This window comes from Scyliorhinus torazame, chromosome 8 (assembly GCF_047496885.1).
Source record: "Scyliorhinus torazame isolate Kashiwa2021f chromosome 8, sScyTor2.1, whole genome shotgun sequence".
Taxonomy (NCBI): Eukaryota; Metazoa; Chordata; class Chondrichthyes; order Carcharhiniformes; family Scyliorhinidae; genus Scyliorhinus; species Scyliorhinus torazame.
In genome coordinates, this window is record NC_092714.1 from 136,619,564 (window position 1) to 136,630,914 (window position 11,351).

At 47.2% G+C, this 11,351-nt stretch overlaps 1 protein-coding gene across 3 annotated transcripts in view; it reads right to left on the bottom strand.

Moving 5' to 3' along the window:
- LOC140428135 (histone-lysine N-methyltransferase SETDB2-like) overlaps positions 1-11,351 on the bottom strand; it is a 206,083-nt gene that overhangs the window by 126,687 nt on the left and 68,045 nt on the right. For all 3 annotated transcript variants that reach the window (XM_072514236.1, XM_072514235.1, XM_072514237.1), the window contains 2 exons: positions 3,364-3,435; positions 2,429-2,534 (listed from right to left, as the gene is read on the bottom strand). In XM_072514236.1, the coding sequence (XP_072370337.1) occupies positions 2,429-2,534; positions 3,364-3,435 (178 nt within the window). The remainder of the gene's footprint in view (positions 1-2,428; positions 2,535-3,363; positions 3,436-11,351) is intronic.

Below are 11,351 nucleotides of genomic sequence, written 5' to 3' on the forward strand. Positions count from 1 at the left end.
TGCTGCCGGCCTTCTCCCAGTCCTGGATCTGGACCGGTCCAGCCCTGGGTCAAGCATTGTGTTAAAGCCCCTCCCCATTAACAAGTTTCCCACCTCCAGGTCCGGGATATGTCCCAGCATTCGCTTCATGAATCCCGCGTCATCCCAGTTCGGAGCATATACGTGCACCAGCACAACCGCCTCACCCTGCAATCTGCCACTCACCATCATCACATTCCACGTGATCAGCCGATTGGGGGGCCATTTACACCCCCCCCCCCCCCCCCCCCCCTCGTCGACTAGCCATCTCCTTTTTTAAACCATCTCCTCACCCAGGTCTCACACACCCGTCTGTCCCCCAGACGGCGCCCTCCCGTCCCGACCACCTCGTCTCGTATCAGCTCCTCCTTACTCTCAGCAGCAGCAACACAGTTAATCCCCCCCCCCCCCCCACCAGATCCCCCTCTAGCTTGATTACTCCCCCCATATATTGCTTCCGGAAGTCAGCTAACTCTGGCTGACCTCGGCTTCCCCCGTTCATCCTTTGACCTCCCTGCGTGTGAGGCTCCCTTCTTCCCGCCATAGTTTCCATAGAGCGGGAAAATACCCGCGCCTTCCTCTCGGCCCCGCCCCTACTGGCGCAGTTCCCTCATTCCCCTTCCCTGTCCTCTTTTCCACCGGCGCCCACATTTCTTCATGTCCCCCACATCGGGAGGAGAAAAATTCCCCGTCCAACATTATTATACATTAGCCCTCCCCTCTCCCCACTTTACATTTCTGTGCCACCACCTCGCTACCCCTCTCCGGGCATCAATTTCTCAAGTCTAGTCCAATATCTCTTCCTGAATGAAATGTCCATGCCTCCTCCGCCGTCTCGAAGTAGTGGTGTTTGCCCTGATGTGTGATCCACAATCTCGCCGGCTGCAGCATCTCAAATTTGACTTTCTTCCTATGGAGCACCGCCTTGGCCCGGTTGAAACTCGCCCTCCTTCTCGCCACCTCCGCACTCCAGTCTTGATACACGCGTATCACCGCGTTCTCCCACTTGCTACTCCGTGTCTTCTTAGCCCAGCTCAGGACCATCTCCCTGTCCCTGTAGCGATGGAACTTCACCACTATTGCTCTTGGTGTTTCCCCTGCCTTTGGTCTTCTCACGAGGACCCGGTACGCTCCCTCCACTTCCAGGGGGCCCGTTGGGGCCTCAGCTCCCATTAGAGTATGGAGCATCGTACTCACATACGCCCCAGCATCCGCTCCCTCTGTTCCTTCGGGGAGACCTAAAATCCGTAGGTTCTTCCTCCTCGAGCTGTTCTCCAGGGCTTCCAGCCTTTCTATGCACCTCTTGTGTAGTGCCTCGTGCGTCTCCGTTTTTACCACCAGGCCCTGTATCTCGTCTTCGTTCTCGGCTGCCTTTGCCTTCACTCCACAGAGCTCCATCGCCTGGACCTTTTTTGTTTCCTTTAGTCCCTCGATTGCCAGTAACATCGGCGCCAGCACCTCTTTCTTGAGCTCCTCCACACATCGTCGGAGGAACTCCTGCTGTTCCGGGCCCCATACCATCTGGGCTCCCTCGGCCGCCATCTTGCTTCTCCCTTCTCTTCTCTGCCGCTGCTCCAAAGGATCCTCCGCAATCTGGCCACTACTGTCGCTCCTTTCCATCCACACCCGGGGGGACTCCTTCCTTTGTCACCTCACACTGGGTTTGGCCGCAAAAAATTTCCGTTGGGGCTCCCGATAAGAGCCCAAAAGTCCGTTGAAACGGGAGGTGCCGAAACGTGCGGCTTAGCTGGTCATCGCCCGCAACCGGAAGTCTCCTTCCTGTTTTTAACTAACTGGGTTGCATCCGTTACACTCAATGTCAAAAGTATATTAGAGTATCATTTTATACTGTTATTTTCTGAGCAGCCATCAGGATTTCACATGCAACTGCCAATTGGCAAAGCTCCCTCTTTTCTGTTTAATCCGTGACTCACCTCAGTATCTGCCCTTTCAAAACAAGGTTTCAGAAGGCCATGCTAGCTGAAACACAGACTCATTTTATAAAATTATACCATGTAATGCACAAATCATTAATGAGCCTCTCGTTAGGAAACTGCACATTATTCAATTCAATGTCATGGGGCAGCTACTCGTTCATTTTCAGAAAATATGGGGGGAAAATCCACAGAAGTTAAAATATAAAAATAATTGAGAACAGGATGCAGAATTTTGAAACATTGCATCAGGTGGAGTCAATGCTCATGTATTCCGAAGCTGTCCATGAAAAAAAATCAAACCCAGGAAGCAGGAGCAGAACAAATGGGGAGATCTACAGGTCTTTCAATTATTCACCCAATTCCAAACAACAGTGCATATAATCACATAAATCAATCTGAGCCAAGGTGAGCATTAGTCACAAAATAAAGACTCAAAATGTGACTTCATAACATTTAAAATAAATACTGCTTACTTAAACAGGGAACTGTTTGATACAGATTGTGCTTCGATTTCTTCAGAAATCATGACCTTTTCTGAAATTTCTTCTTCACTGTCACGCTGAAATTTCTCTTCATCTTCTATGTATAAAAAGGCATGTAGCATTCATTAGAGATATTGAGCAATAAATCTTAATACTGTGTACAGCTAAAAGGAATGTGAAACATCTTTTAGTTCTCACAGCCAAGGAATTTACTTCCATGTTAACAAGAAGAATTTTTGATACGATATCATAAATATAAAATCTATTTTTGACTGTGTAGGCAGCACATATTGATATGTGTATGCACACAAATAAGAGGTTATTAGCCTTGGTCCAGTGAATCAAGACTCACCCCAGAGACTTCCGTGCATACTTCAGAACAATATTGAGGAGTGTTGTACTGTCGGAGAACTCAAATTGCCTTCCCAGCTGAATGTAAAAGTTCCTTTAACACTATTTTGATGAACACCAGGTGAATTCTCCCCAGTGTCTTGGCCAATATTTGCCGAACTATCAAGAGAATCCATCTGATCATTTAACATTTTTTTGTGTGGAAATTGGCCACGTTTCCTATATTACAGCAGTGACAACACTTCAAAAAGTATTTTACTGTGAAAGTGCTAAAGTTGCTAAAGCTGAAGTGCCTTGACTGCCTTGGACAGAACTTTGCCAAATGCCATATGAAAGGCCGAAATGAATGCAAGTTTTGTTTTTTATGCACACGTAAACAAGGGGCATTGGGATGTATATTTTCCCATAAAGTTGATCATATTTCACAGAAACAGTGAAAAATGCTAGAAATTTAAAATGAAATGCTCTCATAATCACAGTGCCCTCCCTGCCTCTCCCACGCAATACTGGGCCTTTACTGTAGGCCTTAATTTAATACCAATGAAGTAGAAGAAAATAAAGTGTTTGGCCTCTACCTGTTGTATCAAATGAAAGTGGGGAACCTGGGATTCCTGCTTCTTTCAGTAAAATCATAGCCTTCAAGTATTCTGCAGGAAATAAACATGTTTTGAAATAGATCATGAAGACAGATAGCCAGAAGAATTTCTTCAATTTACTCACAGAATAATAAAGAAATTCATGGACCAACCTTCTATAGAAATTGAATTGCTTGTGGCAAGGAAGAAGTACAGTCTCCATTTTTACTCAGCAATTTAAGGAATTAGAAATTAAGTTTCAAAAGAATAAGAATGACAAACACGGAAATACAACTGAACTTTAAAAATTTTCTACATTACAACGTTTGTAAGGGGGACAAAGGTCTTGAAACAAAGAATCCAGCATTTTCCAAACTATACTTTGTCCCCAAATCTCACTTGTGATCTACTCAAAGCCATTTAGTTGGGCAATCTACAGGGACGAATCCAGGAATAATCATTGACGTCACTCTGTAATTAACTGTCAAGAAGTGCCGCTGTCACACTCCCTAAAAAGGAAGGGTTTCACATTTGCAAAGCTGCACAGTTCAAAAGTTTACAAATTAAACTGAAATTAGGTTTACCCAGCTAAACGCTGTTGAGATGGGCGGCACGGTGGTGCAGTGGTTAGCAATGCTACCTTACGGCCCAAGTTCGATCCTAGCCCCGGGTCACTGTCCGTGTGGAGTTTGCACATTCTCCCCGTGTCTGCGTGGGTCTCAAATGTACAGTAGGTGGATGGGCCACGCTAAATTGCCCCTGAATTGGAAAAACTAAAAAAAAAAAAGAATACGACAACCATTCTTGAACAAGTCATCTTTCCCAACCCCTCTCCACTGATGGGTCTTAATCTTCTCTACTGATGGCATCTCAATTTTCTTCTTCGGCGATCACTCGCTAACGGGCATGATCGTCCACCTAAGAAACTCTGACACTGGTCATGGGTTCTTGCATGGCTGGTAAGCCCCATCCTAGAGCGCCATCTCCAACCGCACACTTGGCAGGTGTTTCTGGAAGGCGGGTTTAACCCTTGGACTCAAGATCACTGGTATTCCTTTCTCAGGCTCCTTTTCCGGATCTCCTCTTGCCATCGGGTGTTCTCCAAGAATTATGTCCCGTCAGTCAAGAGGTTCCGACAAGTAAATCATTGCTGAGCAAGGGTCTCCTAGGCAGTAACGTCTATGTTGCATTTCTAGGTAAGTCTTCAGGGTGTCTTTGAAGCGCTGCCTTGTCCTCTTTTGTTCAGGAGCCTTCCTTGAGCTGGGCGAAGATGATTTGCTTTGGTAGTGGAGACTCTGGCATCCTAATCACATGGCCGGCCCAGCGGAATTGGTTTCAGATGATCAAGACCTCAATGGTGGTGCTCTTGGTTCCTTCAAGGACAGCCTGTTAGTACGCCTGCCCGCCCAGCTGATGCAGAGAATCCATCTCAGATGGTATCTCTCTAGGGTCTTGAAATGGCGTCTGTATGTAGTCCAATTTTCTGAGATTTGGTAGGATGACTGTCTTGTTCACAAGGATCTTTGTATGTCATGTGTCGCAGTCGACAAAGACTCTCATCCTTAGGCATCCTAAGGCAGCGCTTATGGATTGGATACGATGTTGGATCTCCACATCGATGCCATCCTTAGATACAGGGTGGCTCCCCAAGTGAGGAGAAATGTTCCACGTTTGGGAGAATTTCTCTGCTCATCTTGGAGGGAGAGACCGGATCCTGCACTGGGGAAAGTTGGTGAAGGATTTGAGCCTTCTTGAGGTCGAGACCGATTCTTCGGTATTCTTTCATGAAGGCATCAAGCAAGGCTTAGATATTCTCTTCTGAGAGAGCAGGGATGTCATTGTCACCTGCATATTGAAGTTCCACATGCAATATCAATAGACTTTACTTTTTGGATTTAAACCAGTTGAGATCGCAAAGTTTTCTGTCCATCCAGTTGATGATATCCACCCCACTGGGAAGCTTGTTCTCGACAAGGTGAAAGTGGCCCCTGAATACTGACTCCACAACCAATAAAAACAGGCTCCCTCCATTTGCCCTGTCAAATAGCCATTTTAAGAACTTAGCTAAACACTCTCTTAGCTTTTGCTGCAGTAAAAATAGCAGTGGTTTTCAAATTCTTTCTCTGAACCTATACTTGTGTGCTATGTAATTGTTTATGCTTGGCATAGTTTTAATCCCTAATCTTCTTTAAATGCACTTTGCTGAAGAAGGAAAAAGCAATGATAAGTTCAGAGAAATAAGCAAAGCAAACCATTCAGAATATTTGAAGAAACAAATGGTTGCCCAACGTACACAGCAAAGAACACCAGGATTTTCCAATTAAAATGATCTGGAACAAATAAGTTGAGTTCTAATTAATTACTTTACACCCATGTACATTTAGGGTTAAGAGAAAAATTGTCCAGTCAGATGTTTGAGAACAGGGGCGGGATTCTCCGCAATCGGCACGATGTCCGCCGACCGGTGCCAAAAGCGGCGCGAATCAGTCCGGAATTGCGCCGCCCCAAAGGTGCGGAATTCTCCGCATATTGAGGGGCCGAGCACTCACCTTGAGGGGCTAGGCCCGAGCCGGACTGATTTCCGCCCCACCAGCTGGCGCGGAAATGACTTCGCCGGCAGCTGCTCACGGCATCCACGCGCATGCGTAATGAAGGGGGTCTCTCTGCCATAGTGAAGACCATGGCGAAGGCGGCAGGAAAAGAGTGCCCCCACGGCACAGGCCTGCCCGCGGATCGGTGGGCCCCGATCGCGGGCCAGGCCACCGTGGGGGCACCCCCCAGGGCCAGATCGCCCTGCGCCCGCCCTGCGCCGCAGCCCGCCTTGTCCCGCCGTTCGAAAGGTGGTTCAATCCACGCCGGCTGGCGTGGGTTGACAGCGGCGGGACTTCGGCCCATCGCGGACCGGAGAATCGCCGGGGGTGGGCCCGCCGACCGGCGTGATTTCCGCCCCCGCCGAATCTCCGGTGGCGGAGAATTAGGGACACGGCGGGGGCAGGATTCACGCCGGCCCCCGGCGATTCTCCGACCCGGTGGGGGGTCGGAGAATCGCGCCCCAGGTGTCATAAATGACACACAAATAACAGGAGCTATTGAAACACTTATCAGATGGAATTAAAATAAATAAAAGCACATGGTACATGTAACTGAACCCACACGCTTTTGATCATCTGTCCTGTGTTTCCTGTAGCTCCGTGTCATAGTTTGTTTTATACTGCCTTTGTGAAGCATCTGAAGATGTTTTATTGTGCTGAACACATTGTACAAGTACAAATTCTTGCTGTTGTAGTATACAAATATCAGTGTCTGATTGAGACTACGTAGAAAGAATAATATTGATTTGGCTGTCTCTTCCCACAAATTCTATACAGTGATGCACAGAATGAAAAACAATAAAATTGATCCAATTTTGCAGTTGCCAACCTTGCATCACAACCTGTGGGCCACCATTCTGCAATCATTCATTTCGGAACTGTGCCCAAATATCACTAGATTGCTACTGTATGAAAAACTGTCAAAAAAAAATCCAGAAAATGATTTAAGGCTTTGACCTCAAGGATAGCAAATTCTTTAACCAGGGACAGATTTACAGTTCATGGGGTCCCGAACGCACCTTCATTTCTGCACAAGCACCCCACACCCCTCACCACCCACCTTCGCCCCACAGCAGACAAAGGGAGAAGCCACAGAAATACACAAATTGATCACTACTTTATAACATGTTCACCTTTTTCAGATGATGTGGTATGTCCGGAAATCAGCAAGCCAAAGTCATCAGATAATTCACCCAGACTTCAAGGATGAATGTGCAGTTTGTGTATTGTTCAATACTTCGAACATATTAAAGTAAAATAACAAACTGCCTTTTTGCCCAGCTTTGTCCTCTTGCCTCGCCTTCGGCGTGTTTGAGTGTCAGATTGATAAGAGTCGTTTCATATTGCTAAAGAAACTGGTCTTGATTTAGGCAGCTAATAAAGTGTCTGAAAGAGCAGGCTTTTTATTTTACACCGTCAATCTCACATTTTTTTAATCAGGTTCAAGCTCTGCAAAAATTGGATTCCTCTTTTAACTATGAAGCTGTGAGGGGCTTCTGGTGGCGTCATGTAGGAGAGCGCATGCAAGGTAACTCCCGCCAGAGTTTTCGGTTTTTAGTCCTTTTAGCCTGCTCCCGGTGGTAATTTGTGGTCAGACCCGTCCCATTTAATAGTTCTTTACAAGAAGCAAAAAAGGATATTGGAAAGAAGGGTATGGGCGGTAGCCCTTCAGAGGTGCAAAAGCAAATATGGTTGAGGCAAGCTCCTTGCGTGGGGCTGCACCTATTACTGTGAATAAACCGACGGATGGCAGCCAAGTTTGAGAGACAAGTTGGCAAGCATTTTGAGAGGCAAGAAGTGAGATGATGGAGACCCTCAAGTTTGTAGAGAACGCGTTGGGCCCAATAAAGGAGGCATTCGGAAAGACCTCGGAGACAGTGCGGGGAGCATGGAGAGGTGTTGAAGGGGTTGAGAAGTCCTAGTCGTGACACAGTGGCCAGACAGCCTCACTGGAAGCTGAGCTGTTTGTGGTGGGGGACAGGAACAAGGGCCTGAGGGCTAAGGCCGTGGGCCTGGAGAATAGACTGAGGCAGCAGAACCTCAGGATCGTGGGTTTGCTGCGGGGGGTGGAGAGTCCGAGGCTGACTGAGTACTTTGCTGAGATGTTCACAAGGTTGATGGGGGAGGACGACCAGGGTCTCCCCCTACCCCTACCACCCCAGTCATTAAGGGTCGACAATGTCATCTAATGTGCGACCATAAGACCATTAGACAAAGGAGCAGAATTAGGCCACTCGGTCCATCGTGTCTGCTCCGCCATTCAAACATGGCTGATATTTTTCTCATCCCCATTCTCCTGCCTTTTCCCCATAACCCCCGATTCCCTTAATGGTTAACAACCAAGTGTGGTGGGGTCCTCATTGGAGGGGACAGAACAGAGGGGTAATTGTTGCACTGGATGCCGAGGATGCTTTTAATAGGGTAGAATGGGGGTATTTGTTTGTGGTACTGGAAAGGTTTGGCATGGGGCCTATATTTGTGACGTGGGTACATAGGTTTATAAAGCCCCCAAGGCCAGTGACCGCACAAATAACATGAGCTCGATGTATTTTCAGTTGAACAAGGGAATGAGACAGGGGTGACATATGTCCCCCCTCTTGTTTGCGTTTTTAAAAAATAAAATTAGAATACCCAATTTCTTTTTCAATTAAGGGGCAATTTAGTGTGGCCAATCCACTTACCCTGCACACCTTTGGGTTTGTGGGGTGAGACCCACGCTGACACGGGGAGAATGTGCAAACTCCACAAGGACAGTGGCCCAGAATCGAACCCAGTCCTCAGTGCTGTGAGGCAGCAGAGCTAACCACTGTGCCGCCCTTCTCTTGTTTGCATTGGCATAGAACCTTTGGTCATTGCCCCGAAGGATAAGCAGGTTCGCACTTCAAATATCTAGGGGTTCAGGTGTCTTGGGATTGGGCCCAACTCCACAAGTTGAACAATACAAGCTTGGTGGAAAAGGTCATGACAGATTTGCTGGAGTGGGATAGTCTCCTTCTGTCCTTGGTGGGCAGGATTCAGTCGGTCAAGATTAATATTTTGCCAAGATTACTGATCCTGTTCCAGTGCTTGCCGGGTTTTTCTTCCGAAGTCCTTTTTTGGGGGAGTCGAGAAATTGTTTTTGTCCCCTTTCTTTGGACAGGCAAAGTGGTGAAGATTCGAAGGACAGTCCTTCAGTTGGACTGACACTCAGGGGGCTTGGCGTTGCCGAGCCTGATATATTACGATTAGGCGCCGAATGTGGAGTAGATGTTGGGTTAATGTGGGGGTCTGGAAGCCGCCTGGATACAGATGGAGTCGAAATCATGCAGCGGGTCTGGATTGAGGACACTAGCGATGGCCTCGCTCCATTCTTACTGGTATGGAGATAATTTTGGCAACATTTTAAATTGGGGGTGATATCGAAGCTGGCTCCGATCTGCGCAAATCAAATGTTTGAACCTGCGAGGTTGGATGCCACATTCGGGGGGGGGGGCATGTTATGTGGAGTGAGGCCCCGTGCGAGGCTTGGCTTAATACAGCGTAAAGTAGTGAATAGGGCTCATCTGACTAGGTCCAGGATGAGTTACTTTTTTGCGGGAGAGGAGGACAAGTGCGAGCGCTGTGGAGCCTGCCTTTTTTGTCGTGGCCGCTGCGCCTCTCCTTCGCCTCAGCGTGTTGTCATGCACCTGCTGCTGGCCTGCGTCCGCTCCTCTGCTCATCGGCTCCTCATGGTTTGATTCAGAGTGTCGCAACTTGGCACCTGTTGCTGGCCTGGGTTTGCTAGTCCCAGCGCCCGGTGCAAATCTGCTTGGCAGCTGACTTTGATGCTTGATTCGACTGTCGCGCCTGTTGCTGGTCTGGGTCCGCTAGTGCTAGTGCCTGGAGCAAACCTGCTTGCAGGCTGACCAAATAGTTTGGTTCGGCAGTCTTGGGTCTGCTAGTGGCGGCGCCCTGCACAAATCTGCTCACCTCCTCGTGGCCTGATTCACAAACTTCAGAATTCCCTTCCTGGTCTCATGTAGTCTCACTTGCCTCAAGTTAACTGTTCATTACCAGTTTTTCCCCACTCCTTCAGACCCACCAATCAGAGTCTGATTTAGTTCTACATTTGCGGCTGATAGGTCAGAGTCTATTAGTAAATGCAGATTATCAGCCTCCGATTGGATGCCTAGTTCACCTACCCCGGTGGGCCGGGGCACTGTGCTAGGCATGGTGTGTTTCATCGTAAATTCACGTGTCTTTAACAGCCTGACAAACAGACTTATCATAATCTCAAGCAACTATTATGGTCTCAGTGGAGGTGTACTTTTCTTTAAAATCCAAAAACCCAGGTGTTTACTAAAAGAATGAAACAATGTTCACAGTTTAAAACAAAGGAATTTTACTGCACCAAAAATCAATGACCAGGAATACTAATAACTACACTACCCTAAATAGCGAGTTACATTAAAGAGCTTAAAAGTAAATGAACACAGTTACTTATAATCTAAACTGAATTTCTTCACTCAAATTATTTGGAGCCTTCTGCTTACTTCCTTCAAATTTCCAACCATCCCATGGTTGTAGGCTCCAATTCCATAAAGGCATCACTGGCCTAATATTCTTGAACTAATATTCTTTAACTCTGGAGTCTTGCATCTAAGAAATCTCTCTCGCGCTCTTCTCAGCTTGGCAATTTCTAAAGTTCAACTCACGGACGCAGAGTCCTACAGCTATCATGGTTCTTTTTTAAAAACGCTTTTAGCCGGCCCACAGAATTTCAACTGAACTCTGCTGGAAAGAGAATTTCCCTGCATTTAGCTTGTTCTAAGCGAACTAACTCAAGCTGCTTGCAAAACAGAACCACATCCAGGAATCTACTCACCGCTACAATTAAATTCTAGTTGACCCAGTTTCTGTTGTTTAGCTACCAGGCAAATTGGTCACATGGCCAGTTATAATACTAAAATCCTTTTCTAGAGAACTCTAGTTCTTACATCACCCCAATATAAAATTGAAGTTTCCCCCAAAAGCAGGCGAGCCATCACACAGCACATAAACAAACACACCAATGATTCTGGAGTTCTCATGTCTGATCAAGGAAGTAACCCGCCACTGAAGTTAAACATATCCTTGTGATGCCATGCCGAAAGGGGTGGTTTTCAGGGTATCAGACCAGCCAGATCTCTTTATGGGGAGGAGGGCGGACGGCCTTGCCTTTGCCTCCCTGATCGCCCGCCGTAGAATCCTGCTTGGCTGGTGGTCAACAACACCACCTAAAGCTGCAGACTGGCTGTCCGACCTATTGGAATTTCACCAAATGGAGAAAATCAAATTCGCCATCCGTGGGTCGGAAGAGGACTTCCACAAAACATGGGAGCCACTCACGCAACTGTTTCGCGACCTGTTTGTGGGCAACACATAAATAAATAAGTAGCC